Below are 27,826 nucleotides of genomic sequence, written 5' to 3'. Positions count from 1 at the left end.
AACACACCTTTTCTCAAGTACACTCCCATGCACACACACACTCTCACACAATTTCTCTGAGGAGGCTGAATGAACCCCCCACCCTGGCCAAATTCTAAGACACAAGTGCCCTTTGAAGCAAAGGGGCTAGTGAAATTCCCCGAGCTGGGGTCAGCAGACCCCTTCCTTCCCTGCCCATTGCTTTTCCAGTGGCAGGGATACTCACACTCAGGGCCGCCATGGGAAGGGTCTGCTCTGGGGCTGTCCCTCCCGCCACCAGCTCCGTTTATCTTGTCCCGGCCAGTCTCTCGGCATGGTCGAGCTTCCTGGAGCGAGATTTCCGGCTGCCCTGAGTCGGAGCCCTCCACTCACCCCCATTCCCAGGCTGGGCCCCTGGCCTTGGGGCCTCGACACTTGTTAGTAGCCATAAGAGAGTCAGTCTGTGTGGCCCCAGGAAGTAGCCTCTCAGTTTTAGTTCTCCTCTATCAGATTCAAGTCCAGGTCCCCAAAGTCCTGCTGGCACAGTGTCCGCTTGCTCAGTGCCTGTCGCCCCCACCGCACGGCCCCCTCTTCCTCCTCTTCGCTTTCACTCAGCACCTGCGAGGAACTCCCAATGGGGCTGCAGGAAGCGGAGAGGGGTGGGGGGCTACAGGCCATGAACCACGGTGGAGAGATGCTGCTGCCTTCCCGGGCTGTTTCTTGGAGACAGACACCTCCTGAGTATGGTTTCTGCCAAATAAACAACAAAATTAAGAAGGCAAAGAAAGCCACTAACTTCCCAAAACACCCTGGTCCAAGCTGTGTTTCTCTGTGTCCCTCTTGGTTACCTTTGAAGGCAGGAGTCCAGGCTTTAAGGGTGATATCTGTGAACTCCCTGATAAAATTTGGAAAATTCAGTGTACATGCAGTTTTCTAAAGAAAGAGCCCGCAGTTTTGATCAGATTCAAGGTTAGGAGGTCACATAAGTTCTATGTGGGATGGAATGTCACTTGCTTATTTCACTACTCTACTGTCAAGTGCAGAGACCCTAGTACACAATAGGTAAATGTTTGCTTACTGATTGAATGAATCTATAAGTGAATAAATTCTCCAAGAGGTTTGTGACCAGTGTCTAGAAGAGTATGAAGAAAGTAGGCAAGTGTATACAACAACTACACTCACACTAGGAAATCAAAAAACATTTGTCAAACAGGGGATACAGCAGCCTATTTTTTTTAAGCCCTCACAGAGCACTTGAAGCAGTGAAGGGCAAGTGGCCAAACCATCCTTGCTCATAAGTAGAGGCTGGGCACTGATGATGGACCTCTGAGATCTACGCTTTCTTCAAGAGGAGGGCAAGTGCTTTTAACAGGACAATCTGGTATCACTGTTGGAAGGTTTGACACAAATCTCACTCAAGTTTCTCTGGAACCCTCAGGTCCAAAGAGTTTCACAAGACATGGGAGTTTCAGTGCTAAAAACCATGACGCTTCTGGGCAAACTGGAATGACAGATCACCCTCGAGAGTTTATAACAGAAAGGAGAGCCGGGGAGGCCCTGACAGGAGGGTGGAGCTAGAGAGGGGCACAAGTGTGAAAACAGAACCGAATACCCCTAACTCCCATCCAAGCTTCCTTTGACCGACTGGTCCCACCTGATTCATCTTGTCAAAGTCCAAGGAAGGCCGCAGCCGCCGGGGGTCTTCCTCGTGGCGCCGCTTGACTCCAGCTTTGCGGGCATCCAGATCACAAGGCTGTGAGCGGCTTCGGGGAAGGTTGCGCAGGCCTCGAGGTCGCCATGGCAGCTCCGGGGAAGATGCAGGGGAACTCCGGGCAGATGGCAAGAAGCGGCTTGCCTGTGGACCCAGGCTGGGTGACAAGGAGAAGCGGCGCTGGGGTGGGCAAGGTGATAGGGACTCAGCATCACTCTCCCAGGAGCCACTTTGGGGGGAGGCAGCGCAGGGTTGAGTAGAATCTTGGGTTAGGGCCAGGCTGAAAAAAGGGGGGCTGTAGGGTCTGTGGGCTGGGGCACATTGAGAAGAGGCACTGGGAGCTTGGAGGAACCTGAGGCTGGAGACCCGCTTCGGGGGGCTCTGGTGAGGCACCTGCGGCCCACCCCCTCCAGCACTGCCCCGGTGCTTGATGGGAGTCCACAGCTTGGAGGGGGCGGGCCGCCACACCGGCTGCCAGCGAGACAGGTCCACGGGCACTGAGAGTGAGCGACAGTGCCTCTTGGATGGAGGGGCAGGGGGCACAGGAAGCTTCTCTGGGTCCGGGGGCTCAGGGCTTAGGACTTGGGAAAGGGGCTGCTCCTGTGGAGAGCTTCCCCGACTGGGTGGTCTGAGGTGCAGACTCAAGCCTGAGGGCTGGTAGCTGAGGTTGAGGCTGTCCTGGAACTCGGCACAGGAACAGTGGGGTAGGCCCCTCCAGGAAGCACCTTCTGGAAGGCAAGCATAATAAAAATATTATTAATGGCATCTAATGTAATTTTTTTAAAGATTTATTTATTTATGCATACAAGAAGGGTGCAGGCCAGAGGTGTGGGGAGTGAGAGGATTCACCAGAGCAGGAAACAGAACAGGCAGATTGACTGAAGTACACTGCTGAGGGGAGCAGCGGGCGAGCCAGGAGAGGTCTGCTGTGCCGTGTGGGTTGCTCCCTGGCCGGCCGGGGATCGAACTTGTGTTGCAGTGGTTACAGACAGCTTCGATCGAACTTGTGTTGCAGTGGTTACAGACAGCTTCATAGGTTGTGTATTAACCCCTTGCGCCACCAGGGAGGCCCTCTAATGTATTTTTTAAAAAGATTTGTTTATTTATGCATACAAGACCTGGGGTATAAGTCAAAGGTGTAGGGGAGAGACAAGCGTGGGGAACAGAACATGCAGATTAACTGAAATACACTGCTGAGGGGAGCAGTGGGCAAGACAGGAGATGTCTGCTGCGCCATGTAGGTTAGCAACCTGGCTAGAAATCGAACTCATGCTGCAGTGGCTGCGGATAGCTTCATAGTGCTGAGACAACCCCTTGCGCCACCAGGGAGGCCCCTCTAATGTATTTTTAAGCACTTACTATGTGTCACACACTGTAATGAGCACTTTATGTGGTTTTCCAAAAATCTCATAAGGTAGGTACCATTACTATCCCTACTTCACAAATGAGAAGTCCAGTAACTTGCCCAAAGCCATACAGTAATCACATGAACACAGCAGGATCAAACCCTGGTCTGTCTGAGGCTAAGGCTACATCTTTTAGCCTTTCTGCTATACTGTCTCCACTACAAGGAACCACCTGAAAGTGAAAAATAATCTCATATATTACCTGCCATTGTTCTCAGAAGTAAAAGGAGTCCAGAGAACAAATGTGTGTGTCTTGCTCACCCCTCACTCTTCTCCACCTAGCCTAATTTTGCTTCCTCAGTCTCTAGCCTAAGGTGAAGAGCGGGCCCATGTCTCCCTCAGCTTTTTCCCTCTTCTCATGTCAACAGCAACAAGACAGGAGAGTTTAGGACTGCTGAGGAGTAAGGAGGTATCAAGCAGGAAAGAGATCACTTTTATTCCCAGAGAGGGCAAACAGGGTGTAGAAGGCCTTTACTGGTGGAACTGTGCTTGGGAAACCCTAAAACTTCAGGCTGCTCATGTCCTATGTCTGGTCACCCATGCACACTGATTCCCCTTCCTTAGGCTTTCTCTTAAATCCAAAAAATAACTTTTGCATTTAAGGACCAAGGGCTGAAAGGGGAAGAGATTGAAAAGAAATGATTCTCACTCACTGCATTCTAACCCAAACTGACTTTGGGAAGGCAGCTCATTAAGGGACAAAGGATCTACTCCTCTAGCAAGTTGGTTGGAAATCTGCAGGGGTTAGATATTTGGAACTGACAAGTGTATGAAGTCAGACTTGGTGCAGAACTCATGACATTTTTGGTCAACAGTTCTGCCTCTTATTAATATCCACAAGGACATGGACCATGTATTTATAGCACAATTCCTGGTTCTCAGCAAGTATTTAATAAACTGAAGAAAGACACTGAATGAAGATACTTCTGCCAACTCACTTTCCTTGCCAGGTACCCCAGAAAATGAGATGCAGACTAGTGTAGCAGCATGGGGTTGTGCACTAGTAATGCATCCATCTGAATGTCCCCATGATCACACACCCTTTGATTAATTTATCATCTAGGAATTTATAGCTCAGATAGAATTTCAAATGTGAAAAATGACATAATACAAGATTATTCACTACTGTTTTATGTGTCATAACAAAATACTGGAAGTAATCTAATGTATACCAATAGGAGATCAGTTAAACTATGGTACATCTCTACAATGCAATAATATGCAGCTACATAAAACAAAGAAATACTCAACAAAACATATGGAAATGGAAACATTTCCAAGCTATATTACAGTTAAATAAAAAAAGTACCGAATAACATATACGGCATGAAACTTCTGTGTTAAAGAAGTGGGAATAAAAATGTACATTTCTATTTGCTTCTATCTGTATTAAAAAAAATCTGATTGGCTGGACAATAAACAAGTAACAGGAGTTAATTTTAGGGAGGTGGTGGGAGCTGAGAGGATAGGAGACAGAAGAATGGAGACTTTTCAGTATGAACTTTTTGCTATTTAAGAACAGAAATGATCCTCACATTTTTGAACAAAAAAAAATTTTTAACTTTTGAACCATGCAAATGTACTACCTACTCAAAAATTAGATTGTAAAAATCCTCATAGTGTTAGAAAGTAAACTAAACAGACAACTTCCATGGTGGGGCAGTAAATGACAAAAGTGTCAATCTCAGGGCCTCCCTGGTGGCCTAGGGGTTAAGGCTCAGTGCTACCACCACGACAGACTGAGTTCGATCCCCGGGCAGGGAGCTGATCCACATGGCACAGCAGACCTCTCCTGTCTCACCCGCTGCGCCCCTCAGCAGTGTATTTCAGTCAATCCGCCTGTTCTGCTCTCTACTCTGTCTCTAGTGAATCCTCTCATCCTCCCACACCTCTGGCCTGCACCCCAGTTCTTATATACATAAATAAATAAAATATTTTTTTAAAAAAGTAAAAAGAGATGGGTGAAATCAATTAAAAAAAAAAGTGTCAATCTCTGGTGATCCTAGCAAAAAAGCAGTAGAGGAAGGCCAGTTACTGAAAACCCGTCACTGAAAATCAACAACAGAAATGTGTGGATGAAGGCATAAGCATACATATATATAGACAGATAATGCCTTACCAGACACAAGCTGGAAAGGGTTCCCACAGTTGGAGATGTCTGCATGGTCAGGCAAAGGCTGGGAGAAAGAGAATATCCATGACTCAGGTTCAAGACACAGATTTCCAGGAAGCCCTCTTCAGCTCACCCCTGCAATTCATGGGCTATAGGGATGTTAGGGGCTCCAAAGTATTCTCTTTTTGTCTTCCCGAAGTTAGTAAAATAATCCACCTTTCAACTTCTCAAACCCTTCTCCACCCAAGTTTTGGTGTCCCTTCTCTATCAGTGGAAAAATCCCTGCCCCCTTCCTTTTGGGCTGGGTTTTGAGCCATTAGTGGGCTCTTTCAGTACAAGTACCATGACTCATACAGCACAGGACTAAGGGTGAAGTAGTAGCAACAAACAGCCTCAGAAAAAAGGGGGAAGGGGCCGTGGAGAAGCAGGAAGACTGGTATTTTACCAGACTGATGCTGAAGCGTGTGCATTTCAGCTCATCCAGAGTCTGCTTCTGTAGCTGCTCAGTGATCAGGGTTATCATGATTCTCCCCAGGATTTGACTTGCACACTTTGGAGCAAATGATGGATGTCTTCCCTGTTGTTCTTCCAGACCTCACTCGTGAGCCGTCTTCTGCCACTGCAGCACCATTCTAGCACCATTGAGACTTCCCTCTCCAGTCATGCCTGCTGAGTCTGCCAATTAGAGGGACCAGCCCCAAGTGATATTAGACATGTACCTGGTCCAGAGATGGAAAATGCATGGCACACATACCACAGCATCCCTATGCCAGGCCTCTGGCAGACATCATTAGTTGATCATAGTTCTTTTCTGCTAAGCCTTAACATAGCCTCAGAAACATTCTGAACTTGGCACTCCAGATAGCCAATAAAATGAACTGGAGTTAGAAGCCTAATTGCTGCTCCTAACCTGGTTCATGCTCTGCTCTGTCTACCCAGAAAACCAGCACCACTTTGAAAACAGTTCAAGTGAGACAGAGTAATGCCCAAATGGTCACTTTTATCCTGATTAGCCTGATATTTTCCTTATCTTCTAGTCAGAAGCAGAGAGGTACCCTTTTCCTTAACCATAAAGGTAGTAGTAATAGGAACAGGGAAGAGATGGTTGTAGGAAAGCGTACTTTAGATCAATGAGTCAACAGGGTTTTATGTTCTCCTTTAACCTGCATAGCTGATATATTAGTTTTCCAACAGATACTGTAAAAGTTTTTTATAAAATGGAAAGAGGACAAGGAAATTCCAATTACATTTCAACTCCACAGTGCTAAAAACAACTCCATGACTTCACTCAACTAAGTTTTCAGGCTGATCTGACTCAAACACCAGCAATATAATTAATCAAGACTATCATCGCCAATTTTGGTAGACGTAAACTAATTCTATGGAGAACAGGTTTCAAAAGACCACACCATTGCCTAAGAGGCCTTAGCCAAAGGAAGAGGGGAGATTAACCTTGAGTTTCAATACTGTTCTGCCTATCCCCAGAAATGACCAGCAGGCAGACAGCTCAGCTGACGGTATATGCAGCTTTCACTAGGGTAGTGAACAAACTATCAAGGTATCTAAATTTGGATCCAGTTTGCTGATCCAGTCATGAGAAATAATTTAACTTTTTCTTGACCTCGGTTTAGCAATAAGTAAAATGGGTAGGATAATCTTAATCTATCACATAACACAAAATGTCAAACTGTAAAAAAACATACCATCTGGCCTGTACAAATCCCTAGTTCACCATAGACTACTGTTTCTCACTCCTTCTGTCTACTGCTGTACAAGGCCTCAGAATGCCACAAGTGATGCTATCATTAAGATGAAAAAGGCAATCAAGTTTATCTGTTTGGCTGGATACCAACCTCCCTTACCCGCATACCAAGAGAAGCACAAAAAGGTTCCCTCTGTGACCTTGGGGGTAGACTGCACTATTTTTGCAAAAAAGGAATCATCTCTGCCCCATTCCCATCTCAGAGGGAGGCCACAAGGAAAAGCAAAGAAATATACTGGGATATACTTGGACTTCTTTGGGGAAAAAGTGTGGAAAAAGTCAAACATCATTATAGTCAACTATCATTTTCATGCATAATTATTACCATCCTGAACTAAGTTCCAGTTTCCTTCCAGCTCCCTTCAGCTGTTTATGGGAGAAGCTAGAGCTTATATCACTTCTGCTCTTGGTTTCTTAACTCTGCCCTCAAAGATTAACCAGAAAGGGAACCTAACTGCAGGCTTTTACCCCAGAGACCCCCAGGCCTCAGGCTGACCAGCCTTGAGGAGGAGTGAAGCAAACTCTTTCAAGCTTTTCAGGAGGCGTTTGGCCAAACAGCAAACTCCCAGCCCTCTCTGGGAGCAAGTAAAGAGAGTGATTTTGTGTTTTTCTGCATTTTAATTGTTGGGATGTGGCCACACACGGCGGTAATTGGAACAATGCAACTACCACCACGCAACTGATACTCTCAGCCTGAGTTTCCTAAAACAGGCCAGGCTGAGAGGGGGAACAGAACGGAAGCCATAAGGAATCAAACCAGGACACAAAAGAAGGCGAACCAGCTCCGCGAGGGGCCTCCTCTTTCTCAAGCAGGCATTGAAAAAAGTGTAAGAAGCCCTCTCTTGCCCGCCTTCCTTCCCCTTCCATTTTGTGTATCTGAGGGGCAGAAACAGCTCTGAATGTTCACTAAACAAGTTAAAACTTCTCTGCTTAACAACTGGTACGGGGCTGAAGCTTTCACAGAGCAGCAGGCCGTTAGGCCCTCTCTACAACCCTACCAGGCCTAACTATCAATCCAGGCTTTCCCTCCACCACCAGCCCTCTAAAATAAAGATTGGACCCCAACCCCATCTCCTATTGGGTAGCAGTCACCCCTGACACTCCAGTTTCAGAGATGTGGAGGTTGTGCTGAAACGTGGAGAACCTAGGACCAAGTCGGGCCAAGGGGGAGGAGAGTCACAAATTCCCTGGGGACCTTCTCCTCCAGGTCCCAGCCCCACACCTCTAGGGTAGACAGAAGGAAAACATGAGGGAGGTAGGGAGGTTCGTGAACAGGTAAGTGAGGACCTGACCGCTCTTCCTCCATATGGCTCTGGTGGGGATAGGGGTGACAAGTGGGGAGCACCCCTCCCCCCACGCCGATGAAGAAGCAAAAGACTAGGCCCCCCCCCTCCAATCTTCAACCTCTTCCTCCGCTGCCCCTGCCTGTCCCCGCGGGGTGGGGCATGGGGCATCCGCTGGCCCGGAGGGGTTGGGGGGAGCTCCAGGGCTCGCTCAAGGGGGTTGTCGCTCGCCTCTTCCCAATTAGCTTCCATCATCTGGCCGCGGGAGGCCAACTCAGGACGCAGGGGATGGAGAGGGTCTGGGACTTAGCGCTCCACCCCCCCTCCCCCACCGGGTCCCGTGCTCTCCCGGCGGAGGCGGCCAGCGAGGCCGAGCCGCGCGGGCGGCCGGGCTGGGGGAGGGGGAAGAGAGAAGGAGGGAGGGACGGTCGAGGTGCCCGCCCCGAGGCCCCAGCGCCACCTGCCCTCCACCACCTACCGCGGCTCCTCCAGCTCCCTGGGCCGCGGCCGGAGCAGCTCTGAGCGCTCCGTTCGCCCCACGGTGCCCTTAAAAAGCGCCGGCGCAAACCAACGGGCCCCCGAGGAGAGTGGGAGGCCAACTCCCGTTCTCAGAATCCCTCTGAGGCGCCTGAGGAAGCTCAAGCCCCGCGTCGTGTTTCTCTCAGAGTCCTTCTTGCATAGCGCTGTCGGAAATGAGGCTGACGCCTTAATTTAGGGATCAGGGTGGTTTCCTCACTATAGAGTCACCCCCTCCAAAATACTGCAGCAGGTGGACGGGCCCAGATGGAGGCACATCTCCAAACCCGCGGGGGAGGCCGTGTCGGACGAAGGTAAACAAAGCCTTCGCCCCGGCCCTTCATTCCCACAAGAGCCCAAGCAGAGCTCCCCGCTCGTGGCGGGCCGCGAAAATGAATTAGCCGCGGTTCCTCTCACCTGCCCTCGCATCCCGCCCAGCACGGCCGCCTCTCCGGCGGGATCCCCCTTCCCCAGCAGAAGACTCGTCCGCGGCGTGAAGGCTTCTGGGAAACGTAGTCCAAGCGCCGATTACAGGGCCTACTCTGAGTCCCAAGAGCCCCTTTTCCAGCGGCCGGGTCCACTCGAACCGTATAAACCTAGGATTTATAACGGTTACTGGGCTGTACCCAGTAGGTTCTGTAATTATCTGTCACTCAGAACACTTTGTAAAGCTGAGGAGGGCCGAGGGCTGTTCACTCCTTCTCCCTCAACGCCCCCCCACCCAAGCAGGATGAGGTAATGGGATTGTGATTATGACATCATAGGCGGTTCAGTTGCTTGCGTGGAGGGGGGCGGGGAGTACGGTGGTTACAGCTGGACCACTTTCCTTAAAACAGAAAGGGAGGGAGGGACGGAGGAAACAGGCAGATGGGGAAAGGATGTTGATGGCGCTATATTTACTCTTTAAGAAGAGGAAATCACCTTTTATTAAAGCTCCACTACCACAACCTCCCATCTCAGCTAAAGTTTAAATCCTTTTTGAAGAGAATGTAGACGGTAGGTGGTAGAGGTGGGAGCAGAGCTAGATGATTTCTGACTCTTGTGTAAATTTGAGTTTCAGTTCTCAAAAGGTTCAGGGAGACAGGCAAAAAAGACAGAAAAGGGGGAGGTTTTAAACAGTACTCTCATGTTGTGATCATTTTGTAGGGCAGAGTTTAAGATTTTTAATTGATCAGGAAATGGCAATAATGCAGTAATCTTTATCTACAGTTAGCAACAAGTCCCTTGAAAGACATCTGTTTTCTCTAAATATCTAATGTCCCACTCATGTCTGGGACACACAGATAAGTGTTAGCAGCTAGAAAGTAGAGCCATTGGTAGGGGTCTTACTCACAGAGCCAGGGAATGAAGGAGGAAGGAGCCACATAGTCTGCAAACTAAGAAAGAGTAGAAGAAAAGTGGGGGTACTTATTAAGAAAATGGTGGTGGAGGGGAGATGCACAGCACATTTCCTTGCTCTACAGCATACTTCCCCCTGGGAAAAGGGAAGGAGCAGTGGCAAGGCCCATGAAATTTCCTATAATTACTATTGTGGAGTACTTATTGTGTTACATCCTTTCAATGGGTTCTCATTTTTGCTACATCAAATAAGTGACAGTCTCCTTATTTAACAGATGAAAGTACTGGAGAGGTTAAGTGACAGCCCATGTACTGGGCAAAGGTATTGTTAACATGCAGTCTGGGGTGTTAAAAGCCCTTGGTCTTTTCTTTTTTTAAAGATTTATTTATGCATACAAGAACTGGGGTACAGGCCAGAGGCATGGGGGGTGAGAGGATTCACTCAGAGCAGGCAGAGTGAACAGAGCAGGCAGAGCAGTATTTTTCAGCAGAAATACACTGCTGAGAGGAGCAGTGGGCAAGACAGGAAAGGTCTGCTGTGCCATGTGGGTAGCTTACTGGCCGGGGATCAAATTAGTGCTGCAGAGGCTGTGGATAGCTTCATAGGTTGTGTCTTAACCCTTTGCTCCACCAGGGAGGCCCAAAAGCCCTTGGTCTTAACCACCAGTTGACCCCCTTTTTATTATAGTTAAATAATTGAGTATAAGAAGTTAACTTAGTATTGGCTCATTTGCAATGCATTGAATGAATCTGAGACTTTAAAAAAAGTCTGCAGGTCAGGTTTTAAGCCTCATTTCAAAGGAAGATTATAGCCCTTTAATCAAGTATAAAATAGCCCACTGCAGTTCAACCCCTCCCCAAATTACTAACTATAATTAAATCTTTTTTTAAAGATTTATTTCTTTATTTATTTACACAAGCACTGGGTACAGTCAGAAGCGCGGGAGGGTGAGAGAATTCACCAGAGCCAGAGTGGAGAGCAGAGCAGGCAGAGTGAGGAAATACACTGCTGAGGGGAGCAGCGGGCGGCAGGAGAGGTCTGACCCTCACCCAGTGGCCGGGGATCGAACTGGCGCTGCAGAGGCTGCGGGCAGCTTCGCCACCCAGAGCTCAACCGCTGCGACACCGGGGAGGCCCTATAATTGAATCTTATGCCATTTTTCGTTCAAGTTTGTTTGACATTTTTACATAATGTCCCATTTTCCTTTTTGTTCTTGGGCTACTACCTTGAACCCTATCTTAATTGTGACATCATAGGCCAGACCCTATCTCTGATTCTGCTCCAATAGGTTTCAGCAGCGAATACAACCTGGGCTCTTCTCTGGTCCCCACCCAAATTCTCTGAGAGTTCCAAGACCTGGAGACCGTTGTCAAAGAGGTCTTGCAAAGGGGTGAAATCCATTGGCTCTACTCTCCATTTCCTGCCTAGGTTGATAGCAGAGTCAGAGGAACATGTACGTCATTCAGACTCTTTTTAGTCTGTTAAAGCTTATGCTTTGCAAAGTGGAGAGAAGTAGGGTTCAGTCCACAACTCATGGAAGTAACAGGAATAGTGTCCATACTCCTCAGCTCCCCTGCTCTCCAGAGACAGCTGGAGGGGGAAGGGGTATCCCAGAAATCTAAGACTTTTCTCCACTGCCTGATATGGTCATCCCAGGAATGATGGCTGTTCATCCTCTTCTTTGGCATGTGAGGGTGAAGTCCTGGTTACCTCTGTGACCTGACGAAGACAAATGTGTGTCAGGCCGAGATCAAGGCGAAGGGAAGAGCTCATTGTTTTATCACAGTCTGTCAGGAGACTCATCAAAAATTCTCTAAGAATAAGGTAGTATTTATGCCCTCATCCAACAGAAAAAGTAAATCTTTAGTTCAAACACTAAAATTCCCAACTCCCTAATATTCTTTCTTCTAGGAAGGGTAAATTAGATATCAGAAGTCAAGATAGATATAGAAGACAATACTTGACATTCTTTTAAAATATGTTCTACCTTTAGTTTGTATGCATGCATAAATACAAGACTATGCATGCATACATTTCACATAATTAGGCAAGTATGTTGCTATCAGCCAGGTGCGAGAGAAATGAGGTAAAAATGGTCGGAGATAAAAAACGTCAATACCAAACAGAGCTATAAAAATTCATATGGGACAAGTATCACTTGTTCAATTTGAAAAAAATCTTGGAAACTTTTGGGATTAAGTTGCAGGAAATTTTTTTTTTTTTAATATTTTTTTTTTTAAAGATTTATTTATTTATTTATTTATACAAGCACTGGGTACAGTCAGAAGCGCGGGAGGGTGAGAGAACCCACCAGAGCCAGAGCGGGAAGCAGAGCAGGCAGAAGGACCGAAGTACACTGCTGAGGGGAGCAGCGGGCGGCAGGAGGGGTCTGCGCACCATGTGGGACCCTCCTCTGGTGGCCGGGGAGCAGCCGGGGATCGAACCGGCCCTGCAGAGGCTGCGGGCAGCTTCGCAACCCAGCGCTCAACCGCTGCGCCATCGGGGAGGCCCAAGTTGCAGGAAATTTTTCATAGTGATGTGCAACTTTGTGAGAGCACTCAGATCCTAGTATTTTCCATCCTTGATATTGGGCCATAATCACTTAGTTGAAACTCCTGTGACCACCTACACCAATATCACTTGGGGACCTGCTACAGAAAGCACTGCTACAGAAAGCACCAGGTGTGCACTTGCCATAACCTAATTTGCTTTTTAAAAAAGATTTATTTATTTATGCATACAAGAACTGGGGTGCATGCCAGAGGTCCAGGGGGTGAGAGGATTCACGGGTGAGAGGATCCTTTCACGGGTTATGAGAAACAGAGTGGGGAGCAGAACAGACAGATTGACTGAAATATACTGCTGAGGGGAGCAGTGGGTGAGACAGAAGAGGTCTGCTGTGCCATATGAGTTGCTTCCTGGCAGGCCAGGGATCAACTCATGCTGCAGTGGCTGCAGATAGCTTCACAGTGCTGATACTTAACTCCTTGTGCCACCAGGGAGGCCCTGCCATAACCTATTTGTTTTTCAAGCTTCTGTAGGACAACTTCATCTGTCTCTACCTCTCACCTTCAGGGAAATACACAGTTGTCCCATGAATTGTGATTATAGTCATTATAACAGAAACCAGCTCATCCCATACTCCCTTAATTTCCAACCTGATTTTCAGACTTCCCTGGCATGGCAAGCACCTTATCTTTACACACCTACTTTCTGGGGAAGCAGATTCTACAGATGGAAAGGGTATGGGACAAATCCCAAGACTACATTGCACCTCACACAGCCACTATCACCACCAAGATCCTTTCACGGGTTATGAGTGTATTTCTGACCATTTGCATGGGCACGTTAACACCAACCTTAATAATTCCTAGGACCCACTACAGACCTATTGAGTCATCATTTGGGTAGTGGTGGTGGTGGTGGGGGCTTGCATTTTAAAGAACTTCCAAGTTATTTTAAACTTTTTTTTTGTAAAAAATTTCAGATATATGAAGAATAGCATAATGCTTCACAACTCAAAGTATGGTTCCAGGACACCAGTTGTATCTGCATCAGCTGGGAGCTTGTTAAATGAGTCACTGAGTTGAGAAATCTGCATTTTATTTTATTTTTTTAAGATTTATTTATTGGGCCTCCCCTGGTGGCGCAGCAGTTGAGCACTGGGCTGCAAAGCTGCCCGCAGCCTCTGCAGCACTGGTTTGATTCCTGGCCATCAGCGAGGGTCCCACATGGCACACAGACCTATCCTGCTGTGCAGGCTGCTCCCCTCAGCAGTCAATCTGCCTGTTCTGTTCCCTGCTCTGGCTCTGGTGAATTCTCTCACCCTCCGGAGCTTCTGACTACACCCAGTGCGTGTATAAATAAATAAAAAAATAAAGATTTATTTATTTATGCATACAGGAGCAGGGGTGTAGACCAGAAGTGCAGGGGTGGGGATTGGGAGGGAGGGGTGAGAGGATTCACAAGAGAAAGTGGGGAGCAGAACAGGCAGACTAACTGAAATACACTGCTGAAGGGAGACATGAGCGGTCTGCTGTGCCATGTGGTCACCTCCCTGGGGGTGATCAAACTCATGATGCAGTGGCTGCAGATAGCTTCACAGTGCTGAGACTTAACCCCTTGTGCCACCAGGGAGGCCGGAAATCTGCATTTTAACAAGAGTCCCAGGGGGTGTGGTAGGTACAGTAAGCCTTGAGAGCGCTGATATAATGGAGTCCCAGTTACCCACCATCCAATGTTGGCCTATCTTGTTTCATCTAAACCCACTCCCACACCCACAGGATTACTTAAGAGCAAATGCCCAACATTAAAATGTCATTTTTATTTATTTATTTTTTTATAATAAATTTTATTTTTATATTCCCCATACAATTGCAACCCCCCCATTCTGACCCCAACCCCTCCCCTCCCGCTCCCCACCCCCCCAAAAGTATCTCTGGTTCATAGTTTTTTGTTTAAAATGTCATTTTTAATATCACCTAGTCAATGTTTCAATTTTCGTAAGTAACCAAAGTTTGGGATCCTTCGGAGTGTGTCAAGAGGATTCAACTCCCCTAGCTTACCTTCAACTGCCCTACCTTCCTGCACATAAGCATAACAGCATCTCAGACGGTGCTCGCTGAAAGCGGCACCAAACTAAAAAAGCCCTTGAAAGAGACCACACACGAACACACACACACACACACACACACACACACACACACACACACACACACGCGCGCGCGCCCACCATCAGCTGCAAAGGCAAGTAAATGCTCCTTTTGCGGCGGGAGGCTACTAACACTAAGAGAGAAACGTCCAAGTCAGAACACGAGGAGGAAGCAGGGAAAAGGAAACGTTTAAGGCACCATTCCACCTAAACTAACCTCCCAGGTATCACACTAACCCCGCAATGGTGGCCAGCATGGGACTATTTAAATATCCCGGGGTCGCGCGGCGGAGCGGAGGGAGCGCTCAGGTGGGCCGCGGCGATTGGCCGGAGGCACAGCCAATTATGCGTCAGGTTCGCGGCTTATCCAGCCGCTCGCCGAACGCGGGCTCGACGGTACGACCCACACGATTGGCTGAGGGAGTCGGGGCGGGAGCGCGGAGATTGGCTGCGGTCGCCGCAGAGGCGAAAGGGATAGGTCATTGGCGGAAGGTTTGAATGGTCAAGGCCTCGGCTCTCCCCGCGGAGCCGCGGCGGGGTCGTCCGTCCTGTCAGGTTCTGGCGCAGGGTTGCAGCCCGGTTAACGGCCCCCTTTCCTTCAGGTTTCCTTGCCTTCTGTTTGCGTCTTCTGTTTATCTGACCCACACCCACTTCCCTTTCTCCTGAAAACAAGTCTGACTCCAGCCTGAGGTAAGCCAGGGCCGGCTCAGTCGGGATCGCGTAGACCCCGCGGTCTCCTCAGGGTCGGGCGAGAGAACCTGTAAATGCAAGTTGGGATCATCACGAAGTTCAGGGGCTTTATGGCGAGGGAGGAGACCTGAGTTCCTTCGTGTCAGGCGTCACTGGTTGTGTGTCCCCAAACGAATCAAAGCCCCTTTTCTATTCCACCTTTAACTCCCTCCTTCCCGCCCTCTCTATCGCCCCAATCGTTTTCTTTTTTCGTTTTTGCATAGTAGAACTGGGGTGAAGGCCAGAGGTGCGGGATGCGGGTGGGGTGGAGAGAGGATTCATGAGAGACAGTGGGGAGCAGAATAAGCAGATCCACTGAAATGCACTGCTGAGGGGAGCAGCAGGAGAGACAGGAGAGGTCTGCTGCGCTATGTGGGTTGCTCCCTGGCAGGCCTGGGATCGAACTCGTGCTGCAGATGCTGCGGATTGCTTCACAGTGCGGTGCTTAACCCCTTGCGCCACCAAGGAGGCCCAGATTTATTTATGCATACAAGAACTGGGTTACAGGCCAGAGATGTGGGGGTTGAAAGGACCCACCAGAGACAGCGTGGGGAACAGAACAGGCAGACTGACTGAAATACACTGCTGAGGGGAGCAGCGGGCAAGACAGGAGAGGCCTGCTGCACCATGTGGGTAGCTCCCTGGCTGGCAGGGATGGGAATGCATGCTGCAGTGGCTGACAAAAGCTTGATAGCACTGTCTTTAACCCCTGTGCCACCAGGGAGACCCAGCCCTAATTACATTTAGTGTATTTTGTGAGGGTTGTTCATGTGGGTTAGCTCCCTAACCTGGGAGTGCACTCAGGCCATAGTGGTGATAGCCCTGAGACTTAACCCCTAGGCCACCAGGGAGGCCCCATGATGTTCTCTTCTTAGCTAGGGTTTCTTTTCTTTTTTTCATAGATCACTTGAAAAAATGTATTGTAAAATGTTCATAAAATATAATTTACTATTTTTTTAAAAAAATATTTATTTATACAAGAACTGGGGCACAGGCCGGAGGTGCAGGAGGGTGAGAGAATTCACCAGAGACAGAGTGGGGAACAGAACAGGCAGACTGATGAAATACACTGCTAAGGCAAGCAGTGGGTGAGACAGGAGAGGTCTGCCACGCTGTGTGGGTGTCTCCCTGGCTGGCCGGGAATCAAACCCGTGCAGCAGACTGTGGACAGCCTCACAGCGCTGCGCTCAACCTGCTGCGCCACCAGGAAGGCCCTAATTTACCATTTTTAAACCATTGAGTGCCACAGTTAAGTGGTATTAAATACATTCACACTGTTGTGCGACTATCACCACCATCCATCTCCAGAACTTTTCCATTTTCCCCAGCCAAAACTTTGTACCCAGGAATAACTCCTCATTCTCCCTCCAGGCCTTGGCAACCACCATTCTACTTCTAGACTACATTTTGATTGAGATTTCCTTCCAATTAATAAAAGAGAGTGCCCCTTGCTGAGTAGGGATTGCTTCTATATTGACAGGTCTTTCTGCGTATATGTGATTGAGTTTATTGTAAGAGGTAAGAGAAAATGGGGTTGGATAAGCGTTTTCATACTGGGTCTCTCTCCTATTCACAGGCCTCAGCAGCTCTGCATGGATCTAATTTTTTCCTGACAAGTTGCCCTTATGAGGCGTTTCCCTACTGTAGATAGGCCAGCAGATTTCATAGCTTTCCCTCTGTTCACTTGTGACAAGGCTTCTCCTAGTAATTAATGCCCTCAATCAGCCTATCCACTGTGAGGATTCTGTTTAGGTTCCTGTTTGCACCTTCCGTTGTTCCTTCCTGTACCATCACAGACTTGGCTGTGAACTTCAGATGTTTTGCCATATCTTTGGGTTTAAGTCTTCATTCTGCAGGACCCTCCACCCTTGGGACCCAACAAATGCCAGCTGCCTCATGATTGGAAGTGGAAACTTGTTTGTTTTTTTTTCTTAGCAAGAACTTGAAGGTCATGTCTACGGAACACTTCTCATCCACAAGAGAGGAAGGAAGCCCTGGCTCAAGACCTAACTTTAGGTCCAATCAGAGGAAGATATTAAACTTGCTCTTGGAGAGAGATAATTCCTTTACCGTCTGTACAGATCTCCCAAGAACTCCGGTGAACAAACTCTTTAGTGATTCTGCAAATCTAAGCACTTTGTCTGGGTAAATCTACTTTTCTTTTTGACCTATTGCCTTTGCTTTGCAGGCAAATTTTCCACGTTTAAAAAAAAATTACCTGGACTCAAAGATCAGAGTTTAATTCTCAGCTCTGCCCTTGGCTAATTGTGTGATCCATTTAAAAAAAAAATTATTTATTTATGCATACAAGAACTGGGGTAGGCCAGAGGTGTGGGGGGTGAGAGGATTCACCAGAGACAGAGTGGGGAACAGAACAGGCAGATTGACAGAAATACACTGCTGAGGGGAGCAGTGGGTGAGTCAGGAGAGGTCTGCTGTGCCATGTGGGAAGCTCCCTGGCTGGGGATCGAACTCATGCTGCAGTGGCTGCAGATTGCTTCATAGGTTGCATCTTTTTTTTTTTTTTTTAAGATTTATTTATTTATTTATACAAGCACTGGGTACAGTCAGAAGCACGGGAGGGTGAGAGAATTCACCAGAGCCAGAGCGGGGAGCAGAGCAGGCAAAAAGACCGAAGTACACTGCTGAGGGGAGCAGCGGGTGGCAGGAGAGGTCTATGCGCCATGCGGGACCGTCCTCCAGTGGCCGGGGAGCAGTCGGGGATTGAACCGGTGCAGCAGAGGCTGCGGGCAGCTTCGCAACCCAGCACTCAACCGCTGCGCCACCGGGGAGGCCCTTCATAGGTTGCATCTTAACCCCTTGTGCCACCAGGGAGGCCCTAATTGTGTGATCCTATTGAGCCTCAGACTTCTGTGACAGAAAAGTAGAAAATAAGTGATATCTGGAAAAAGTCTTTGAGAACTACTGCATTTTTTCTATTGGCAACTTATTAATGTTATTATACTTTAAAATTCTGATCATGCCATGCTCTAATGCTTTAGCTAACAGAGTTATGTTTGAGAAGTACTTGAGACTTGAGGAATGCTCTTGGTGCATAAGGCTTATGTGGGGTCAAGAGCCACTGTGGGGGCCTCCCTGATGGCGCAAGGGGTTAAGCACCATACTGTGAAGAAATCCATAACCTCTGCAGCATGAGTTCGATCCCCGGCCAGCCAGGGAGCAACCCACATGGCACAGCAGACTTCTCCTATCTCGCCCGCTTCTCCCCTCAGCGGTCTATTTCAGTCAGTCTGCCTGTTCCCCACTCTGCCTCTGGTGAATCCTCTCAACCTCCCACATCTCTGGCCTGTACCCCAACTCTTGTATGCATAAATAAATAAATCTTTAAAAAAAAAAAAGAGGGCCTCCCCGGTGGCGCAGCGGTTGAGCGCTGGGTTGCGAAGCTGCCCGCGGCCACTGCGGTGCCGGTTCGATCCCCGGCTGCTCCCCGGCCACCGGAGGAGGGTCCCACATGGCGCGCAGACCTCTCCTGCCGCCCGCTGCTCCCCTCAGCAGTGTACTTCGGTCCTTCTGCCTGCTCTGCTCCCCGCTCTGGCTCTGGTGAATTCTCTCACCCTCCCGCGCTTCTGACTGTACCCAGTGCATGTATAAACCAACCAAAACAAACAAATAAATAAATAAATAAGACATGCCTCTAGAAAATTAAAAAAAAAAAAAAAAAAGAGCCACTGTGGCCAATAAACTATGGTCCTCAATGAAAAAAAAAACTCATTTCGATATGTCAGTAAGGAGAAAATTGAGGTATACATTATTGTAGTTAAAAAAAAGTGGGATATTTTCTCAACCTAGTCTGAAAATTTTCCAAAAAGCAATTAGATTTCTTTACATTGTTCATATGATGTGATAGTCATTGAGGGGTTATTCAGTAAAGAGGATAATGTGTTGGTCTTTGGCCTCCCTGGTGGTGCAGTGGTTGAGTGCTGGGTTGTGAAGCTGCCCGCAGCTTCTGCAGCACCGGTTCGATCCCCGGCTGCTCCCCGGCCACTGGGTGAGGGTCCCACATGGCGCGCAGACCTCTCCTGCTGCCCGCTGCTCCCCTCAGCAGTGTACTTCGGTCCTTCTGCCTGCTCTGCTCCCTGCTCTGGCTCTGGTGAATTCTCTCACCCTCCCGCGCTTCTGACTATACCCAGTGCTTGTATAAATAAATAAATAAATAAATAAATAAATAAATAAATAAATAAATAAATCTTTAAAAAAAAAAGTATTGGTCTTAAAGATATAACCGAATGGAAATTTTGATGTATTGTTATGTCTCAACAGAAGCACTCCAAAACGTTGCCTTGATCTTTCAAATCATAGCAGTGGAGAGATATCTGCTACTCAGCTCACCACCTCTCCATACCTTGATGAAACTGGTAGGAACTACTGATGTAAATGCCTTAAAAGAAAGTATGACTTTTAAAGTAGATAACAGGATTGTAGGATAGAGGTGGAAGGTGGTAAAAGAGGGTAGAGAGCCTTGCAGTTTTTTTTTTTAAGGTACATTTATTTAATTTATTTTTTTGTGTGTAGAAGAACTGGAGTGTAGGCCAGAGGTAAGGGGCGGAGGGCAAAGTGAGAGGATTTACTAAAGACAGAGTGGGGAGCAGAACAGGAGGATTTACAGAAATACACTGCTAAAGGAAGCAGCAGGTGAGACGGGAGTTCTGTGCACCATATGTGGGTTGGCTGCCTGGTCTGGATTCAAACTCAGGCCCATAACAGTGATAACACTGAGACTTAACTCCTATGCCGCTGGGGAGGCCTGAGAGCCTTGTAGTTGAATTCTGTGAGTGACTAGAGAATTTTTCATGAGAAAGATTAAGCCAAAGGAAAGAAAAAGATAACCCTGATAAGAGTCACTTTGCATTTAAAAGTTTGACAGGAAGAAATAATTTTGTTGACTGATTGTGGGAATGAAAATTAGAAAGTAAGAAGAAAATAAGAAAGATGCCAAGCTTTATGTTTCTAGTCTAATCTCAGCAGAGGCAAAGAAACCAACATAAAGAAATACTTTGTCACCTGATTCTCAAGTGTTTTTATAGGGTCTGTGTTCAAAAGGAATGTTTTTCCTAGTCAACCATTTTAATGTTTGTTCTCATTTCAGAATTCTTGTATGATAAGTATTCTTTTCTTTTCTATTAGTGTAGTGTACTACTTCCCAGAATTTTTTTCTTTTTAATGTCACATGTAGATTTCTGTTTCTGTGAAATTATGACTTGTATCATGGTAACTTGTATCATGAAGTTGCTGCCTACCAGGAGTGTTTGTGTTCAAAAAGTCAGCTTTTGAAATTATCCTGGCTTACTGCTAGTGAAAATCAGAAGGAAAAACAGGATGTTTCATTAGTAATTACTCTCCCTATCTGATTACAGGTCACTGGGACTCCTTAGGACCTCAGGAAATACAATTAGCTGGGATGTAAGTTCTTTTGCTAAATGAACAACTTGATATTTACCATAATGGACACCCTACACATTGTATTAGAAGAGACATAGGTATAGGCCTCCTTAAGGCCTAAGATGGAAGAAAGAAAGTTTGGGATGTCCAAGATGCTAAAGAATGACAAAACAGTAGTATTTGGGACTTAACTGACTGAAGGTTTTTTTGTTTGTTTGTTTTTTAATCTACAGCAGACATCACCAGCATGTTAAAAAATGCAATCCAGTGAGTAACTCCTCTTTTTTGGGGGTTTGGGTTTGTTTCTCAGGTGGGAGGCAGAGAGTTTCCAGCTCACCTGCAGCTCCAGAATGCTGATGGTTTTATTTTTTATAAAGATTTTTTTATTTATTTATACAAGCACTGGGTACAGTCAGAAGAGCGGGAGGGTGAGAGAATTCACCAGAGCCAGAGCGGGGAACAGAACAGACAGACTGACAAAATACACTGCTGAGGGGAGCAGTGGGCGGCAGGAGAGGTCTGCACGCCATGTGGGACCCTCCTCTGGTGGCCGGGGAGCAGCCGGGGACCTAACTGGTGCTGCAGAGGCTGTGGGCAACTTCGCAACCCAGCGCTGAACTGCTGCGTCACCGGGGAGGCCCAAAATGCTGATGGTTTTAGATCTCTTCTAGGCACAGCTGCTTTGTAGCACTCCGAATGTGGTGGACCACAGATACAGGAAGAAAGAGGCAATACATAGCTCATCCTCAAACAAAGAAAATGTGAGTGTTTAATGGAAACCTAGATGTTGTCTTTTTCTGCCTTTGAGTGGAACAACTCATCAGTATCATCATGAGTTCTAAGAGCTGTATGTGCCTCAATATACTAGACAGCAATTTGTATCATTAGAAGAAAAAATTATTTATGATTTGTTAGTTTTGTTTTTTTCTCTGTTAGGTTTGAACCCAGGATAGAAACCTAGCTGTAAGACTTCCATAGCAAGTCATCATTATTACTCTAAGGACAAATATCTGTTACTGTAGTGTAAGGAATGGGGACTTTTTAAAATTTTTATTTATTTATTTATTTAAAGATTTATTTATACAAGTACTGGGTACAGTCAGAAGCACGGGAGGTTGAGAGAATTGATCAGAGCTAGAGCAGGGAACAGAACAGGCAGACTGATGAAATACACTGCTGAGGGGAGTAGCGGGCATGGCAGAGAGGTCTGTTGTGCCATCTGGGACCTTTGCCAGCGGCCGGGGATCGAAATGGCGCATCAGAGGCTGCAGGCAGCCTTGCAACCCAGCTCTCAACCACTGCGCCATCAGGGGAGGCCCAAGGGGACTTTTTTTTAATAGATAGAAATAATTTACATGACTTGTTCATAGACTCTGCATGAAATCACATACAAGTCTGTGTTTCTTTAGTTCTTATTTCCTCCTTAGCCTAGCTTTATAACCCCTATTCTGAGGAAGTCATCATGCTTTTTTGTGGGAGCCTCAGATTGTCGTCATTTCCAAGTTGAAAGTGACCTCTCCATAGTCACCTAATCACTAAGATTATTCTCTAATTACTCAACTAATTCTCTTTTCTAGCCATCTTTTTCTTTTCACACCTCGCATCCTTTGCCCCAGGTCAGCATCCATAAAAGAAAGCTGCTGTTCTTTTCCCACACTGACGAAGTTATACCCATGTTTTTATCTGTTATAATCAGCTTTTTCTTGGTTTTAATATTGACTTTCTAGTTTCCCTTTATAATCACTTCTTAAAAATCTCACCATCCTGTCCCCAGTCAGGCTCTCAATTTCCCTCACTTCCTTTTGCTTATAGTATGCTCTAAAGTAAATCTACATACCATATATCAAATTCAAACCGTAATTTGTATCTTCGGGATATAGAGTCAACCCTAATTACATTTAATATATTTTGTAAGGGTTATTTATGGCTTCATCAGATGAAATGTTTTTTGGAAGGGCCTAATAACACTTCTCTTCCTCAAGCCAACATAGTTTCTGTTATGCAGGAAAACAGCACTTTGAAGTCCTTGGAGTGGTGGGTACCCAGGAATCTGAGATTTCATCAGAGACCAGGGGAACCTTATGTGTCTTCCCATTCTCTAATGGTGAGTCACTAAACATCTTTATTAAAGGTCAGTTGAGATGTGGGTATAGGATGGCAGATCCTTTGAAATTTTTTTAAGCTGATGAGAATGAGGAAAGTATTTCGAGAATTAACATTCTGGCAGGGAAAGGGAGGCGACTTATGTCCTCTGATCTTTATATTTGTTTATGAAGAAAAAATTCTAATGCCTTTTATTTATTTTTTTAAAAGATTTATTTATTTATGCATACAAGAACTGGGATACAGGCCAGAGGTGTGGGGGGGGTGAGAGGATTCACCAGAGACAGAATAAGGAACAGAACAGGTAGTCTGCTGCACCATGTGGGTCACCTTCCTGACTGGGGATCAAACTCATCTTGCAGTGGCTGCAGATAGCTTCATAGTGCTGTGACTTAACTCCTTGCACCACCAAGGAGGCCCCTCCTCATTTCTTTTCAGTTTTTCTTTTTTCTTTTTTTAAGATTTATTTATTTATTTATATAAGCACTGGGTACAGTCAGAAGCGCGGGAGGATGAGAGAATTCACCAGAGCCAGAGCGGGGAGCAGACCAGGCAGACTGACAAAATACACTGCTGAGGGGAGCAGCGGGCACGGCAGGAGAGGTCTGCGTGCCATGTGGGACCCTCGCCAGTGGCCAGGGATAGAACCGGTGCTGCAGAGGCTGTGGGCAGCTTCGCAGCCCAGCACTCAACTGCTGCGCCACCAGGGGAGGCCCTCTTTTCAGTTTTTCACTGTGTATAGTTTTACGAAGTTGAGGCTCTATCACATATAAAACTTTATATCCTTTTTAAAAGCTAATAATAAAGCTCATTGTAAACTTTTTTTAAGATTTATTTTTATTTATTTATGCATTAAAGAGCTGGGAAGTAGATCAGAGGTGTGGGGGTGAGAGGATTTGCCAGAGACAGAGTGGGGAGCAGAACAGGTGGATCTACTGAAAATACACTGCTGAGGGGAGCAGCCGGTAAGACAGGAGAGATATGCTGCACCATTTGTAGGTTAGCTCCCTGTCTGGGATAGAACTTACACCATAGTAGTGGTAGTGCTGAAACTTAATCCCTATGCTACCAGAGAGGCCCTTCTTCTAAGAGTTTTGTAGTTTAGCTCTTATGTTTAAATCTTTATTATTGTTGTTTTTTTTTTAACACCTACCCCTATCTCCTGTGTTTAGGCAAACTGTTTTTAGTTAATTAGTTAGGAACCATTTTTAGTTAATTTTTATATTGGTGTAAGTTAAGGTTCCTGAATAGTTTTTACTATTGTCAATATACTTGACAGGACAATGGAAACTTGGAGGAAAGTGAAATGAAATATCTGGGCAGTCCCATTACAGCTCCAAAATTGGCTAATAATCCAGAACTAGAAGACCAGGCAGAGCAGATATCAGATGAATTGATGGAATTTTCCTTCCATGATCACGAAGAGATCAAGGTAAGCACTTACTGATGGAATCTTTGCATTTTTTATATTTCTTTATTCTTGAATAAGCAAAGTTGTGTTTCTAATTTTTGTAGTCATTATACTAAGTGATAGATGAGTAGAGATCAAGGCAGACATGGTCTCTACACTTTAAGGGCCACCTAACATGATGTCAGGTCACTTTGGTACTCTACTGCTGGGTGAATAGGTTCAGTCAATTGTTTGAGTAGATCACCATCAATGCAGTTTGGTATAATGATGTCTCTAGAATAATAGTAATGGACAGAATATACCTACCAGGGATTTTCAGGTGGTTTACAATATGTCCTTTTTTCTTCTTTTTCTACCCCATCTCCCAGGAATATCAAAAGCTTGTGGTTTATTTGACATGTACTGATATTTCAAAGATAGATTCTGAGACATTTAGCATTTCTGAATCAACTTCATTTTCTTAAAACAAATATATGTGTGGGGGAGTGTTCTTAAATTCATTTTATAAGGCAAATATAGAACACTTGGATTCTACTCCTCATTCTCCACAGCTCAGTTTCTAATTTATAAAATGGAAAGCACGATAAAAAACAATAACCTCAATAGGATTGTTGTGGATGTGATAAAGTATGAAGAGCAGTTTGTAATACATATAAAATACATATACAAACAACTGTGTATGTAGTAAAAAACAATGTAAGCTATAATAATTCAATAAAACATTTCTTGTGAGACTGACTAGACTGACTTGTGCCAGGTACTGTACTAGACTGAGGACAGAATCATGATTAAGCCAGATTAGAATACTGATTTTCATGTAGTTTCTATTTATATTTTTCCAGTTATGACAATAGACAAATAAGCCAATAAACAAGATAATGTTAGATCACCCAAAGTGCTATGAATGATGATATGGTATAAAAAAAGGCCTAGGAGTGTGGGAGGTACTACTTTTAACTTTAACCTGAGTAAAGTAGAAAAAATGTGACATTATAATTAAATTTGTAAAGAAGGGTAACTTAAAAGGAATACCATGTTCTGTTTTGGTCATTTGAATTCGAGGTAATAACAGGAATTTAAATGGAAATACTAAATGAGAAATTGCAACCAACAGGATTGGAAATGTACATTTTAGGACCATCTACGTAAAGGAGAAAATGAAGTCTAATGACTCCAAGATCATGGCAGAGAGGAAGAGTTTGGGTAGAGGGCCTCCCTGGTAGCACAAGGGGTTAAGACACAACCTATGAAGCTATCCATAGTCACTACAGAATGATTTTGATCCCCGGCCAGGGAGCTACCCTCATGGCGCAGCAGACTCTCCTGACTCTCCCGCTGCTCCCCTCAGCAGTATATTTCAGTCAATCTGCCTGTTCTGTTCCCTACTCTGTCTCTGGTGAATCCTCTCACCCCCAACACCTCTGGCCTGTACCCCTGTTCTTGTATGCATAAATAAATAAATCTTTAAAAAAAAAAAAAAGAAAGAGCTTGGGTAGAAGGAATGATCATTGAGAAATTGATAATGAAGTAGATACATTTAGGAATAACATCATTCAAGAATCAAAAAGGGGAATCTAGGACACAAGTAAAGGGATCAATTTTATATATTTATTCCTTTTTTTCATTTGTCTATTTTGGTAAAATATACAAAAATACAACATTTTAACCATTTTTGAGTGTATGGTTCAGTGTCGCTAAGAACTTTTACGTTGTTAGAAATGTGCTTATCCCACTCTAGAACTTTTTCATCACCCCAAACAGAAACTCTTTTTTTTTCTTTTTTAAAGATTTATTTATTTATTCAAGAACTGGGGTACAGGTCAGAGGTGCGGGAGGGTGAGAGAATTCACCAGAGAGAGTGGGGAGCAGAACAGGCAGGCGGACCAAAGACACTGCTTGAGGGGAACAGCGGGTGAGGCAGGAGAGGTCTGCCACGCCATGTGGGTTTCTCCCTGGCTGGCCGGGAATCGAACCCACTCTGCAGAGGCTGTGGACAGCTTCACAGAGCAGCGTTCAACCCACTGTGCCACTGCGGAGGCCCCCAAATAGAAACTCTTGAGGGAGTTGTATAGTTTCAGCTTTTACATTTTTTTTTAAATTTTTTTAAGATTTATTTTATTTATGTATCCAAGAACTGTGGTATAGTCTAGAGGTATGGGGGCTGGTGAGAGGATTCACCAGAAACAGAATGGGGAGCAGAACAGGTGGATCTACTGAAATACACTGCTGAGGGGAGCAGCAGGCGAGACAGGAGAGGTCTGCTGCGCCATGTGGGTCAGCTCCCATCTGGAGATGGAACTCATGCTGCAGTGGTTGCCAATAGCTTGATAGCATTGAGACTTAACCCCTTGCACCACCAGGGAGGCCCCTCTTACATTTATTTTGAATTTTTGTATGTGATATAAGGCCAGGGTCCAGTTTCATTCCCTTGTATGTGGATATCCAGTTTTCCCAGCATCATTTGTTAAAAGTTTTATCTTTTCCTCATTGAATAGTCTTGGAACCCATGTGGAAAATCACTAGACCATGTATGTGAGGGTTTATTTCTGGACTTTATTCTGGAAGCACCTATGTGTCTTTTTTTTATACCAGTACTTGTATTTTTCATTAAACTAGTATTTTTGAAAAAACATCTTTGTAATAAGTAATTTTGTATATTCTTTTCATGTGTTATACTTTTTTTAAAAAAAAGATTTATTTATTTATGCACACAAGAACTGGGGTTCAGGCTAGAGATTTGGTGGGTAAGAGGATTCACCAGAGACAGAGTGGGGAACAGAACAGGCAGCCTGACTGAAATACACTGCTGAGGGGAGCAGCGGGCGAGACAGGAGAGGTCTGCTGTGCCATGTGAGTAGCTACCTGGCTGGCCTGGGATCCAACTCATGCTGCAGAGGCTGCCGATAGCTTCAAAGTGCTGTGCTTAACCCCTTGAGCCACCAGGGAGGCCCCTTTCACATGTTATACTTTAAAACCTAATCACTAAAACCAGCTAACCCTATCTGACCACCATTTCTGGCCCTGAGTAAAGGGGGAACTTGAGATTATCTGGAATTAGAGGGAAAAGTCAACAGCATGGGAATCAATGGAGCACAGTGGTATAGAAAGTGCAGACTGTGGAACTAGACTGCCTGGATTCATAGCTTGGCCCTGCCACTCTTGGCACTATGGGTGAGACATGCTCTCCCTATGCCTCAAAAAAAGAAATAGTTTTAATAATATTTAAAGGGTTGATGTGATGAGCAAATGAGTTAATTACACATAAAGCATTTAGAACAGTACTTGTAAATTAATAGTGCTTAATTATTATAATATAAGGACTGAAACATGTGAAGTTATGAAGAATGTTAATAGATGAAGGTCTTGATGTTCTCAGCAAAGTGAAAGTTGAAATAATCTGATGACTGAGAGAAATCGTTAGGTGATCTTGAAGTATGTGGAAAA

At 45.7% G+C, this 27,826-nt stretch overlaps 2 protein-coding genes across 5 annotated transcripts in view; one reads left to right on the top strand and one right to left on the bottom strand.

Moving 5' to 3' along the window:
- Positions 1-450: 450 nt before the first annotated feature.
- Positions 451-5,830, bottom strand: FAM53C (family with sequence similarity 53 member C; the record flags this gene model as incomplete). 4 transcript variants are annotated; one of them, XM_084251745.1, is made up of 4 exons in its annotated part: positions 451-708; positions 1,613-2,397; positions 5,195-5,252; positions 5,783-5,830. In XM_084251745.1, the coding sequence occupies 4 exons, from the start codon at positions 5,828-5,830 to the stop codon at positions 451-453; spliced, it is 1,149 nt and encodes a 382-aa protein (XP_084107871.1). The 4 variants fall into 4 exon arrangements, with proteins under 4 accessions (XP_084107871.1, XP_084107870.1, XP_084107873.1 ...); XM_084251744.1 differs by lacking the exon at positions 5,783-5,830 and adding an exon at positions 5,634-5,711; XM_084251747.1 differs by lacking the exon at positions 5,783-5,830 and adding an exon at positions 5,634-5,711 and having other exon boundaries at positions 1,613-1,813; positions 5,202-5,252.
- Positions 5,831-8,959: 3,129 nt separating this feature from the next.
- The window catches only part of CDC25C (cell division cycle 25C), a gene marked incomplete at its 3' end in the record, with an annotated part of 37,518 nt that continues 18,651 nt past the window's right edge, over positions 8,960-27,826 (top strand). Inside the window, exons 1-7 of the mRNA XM_084252624.1 lie at positions 8,960-9,063; positions 17,404-17,613; positions 19,750-19,844; positions 20,844-20,889; positions 21,102-21,135; positions 21,540-21,629; positions 24,251-24,403. Coding sequence (XP_084108750.1) covers positions 9,017-9,063; positions 17,404-17,613; positions 19,750-19,844; positions 20,844-20,889; positions 21,102-21,135; positions 21,540-21,629; positions 24,251-24,403 — 675 coding nt within the window. The 5' untranslated portion in view covers positions 8,960-9,016. The remainder of the gene's footprint in view (positions 9,064-17,403; positions 17,614-19,749; positions 19,845-20,843; positions 20,890-21,101; positions 21,136-21,539; positions 21,630-24,250; positions 24,404-27,826) is intronic.

The sequence above is a fragment of the Talpa europaea genome, assembly GCF_964194135.1.
Source record: "Talpa europaea genome assembly, chromosome: 13".
NCBI lineage: Eukaryota > Metazoa > Chordata > Mammalia > Eulipotyphla > Talpidae > Talpa > Talpa europaea.
This window is presented reverse-complemented; position numbering and strand designations above follow the sequence as displayed.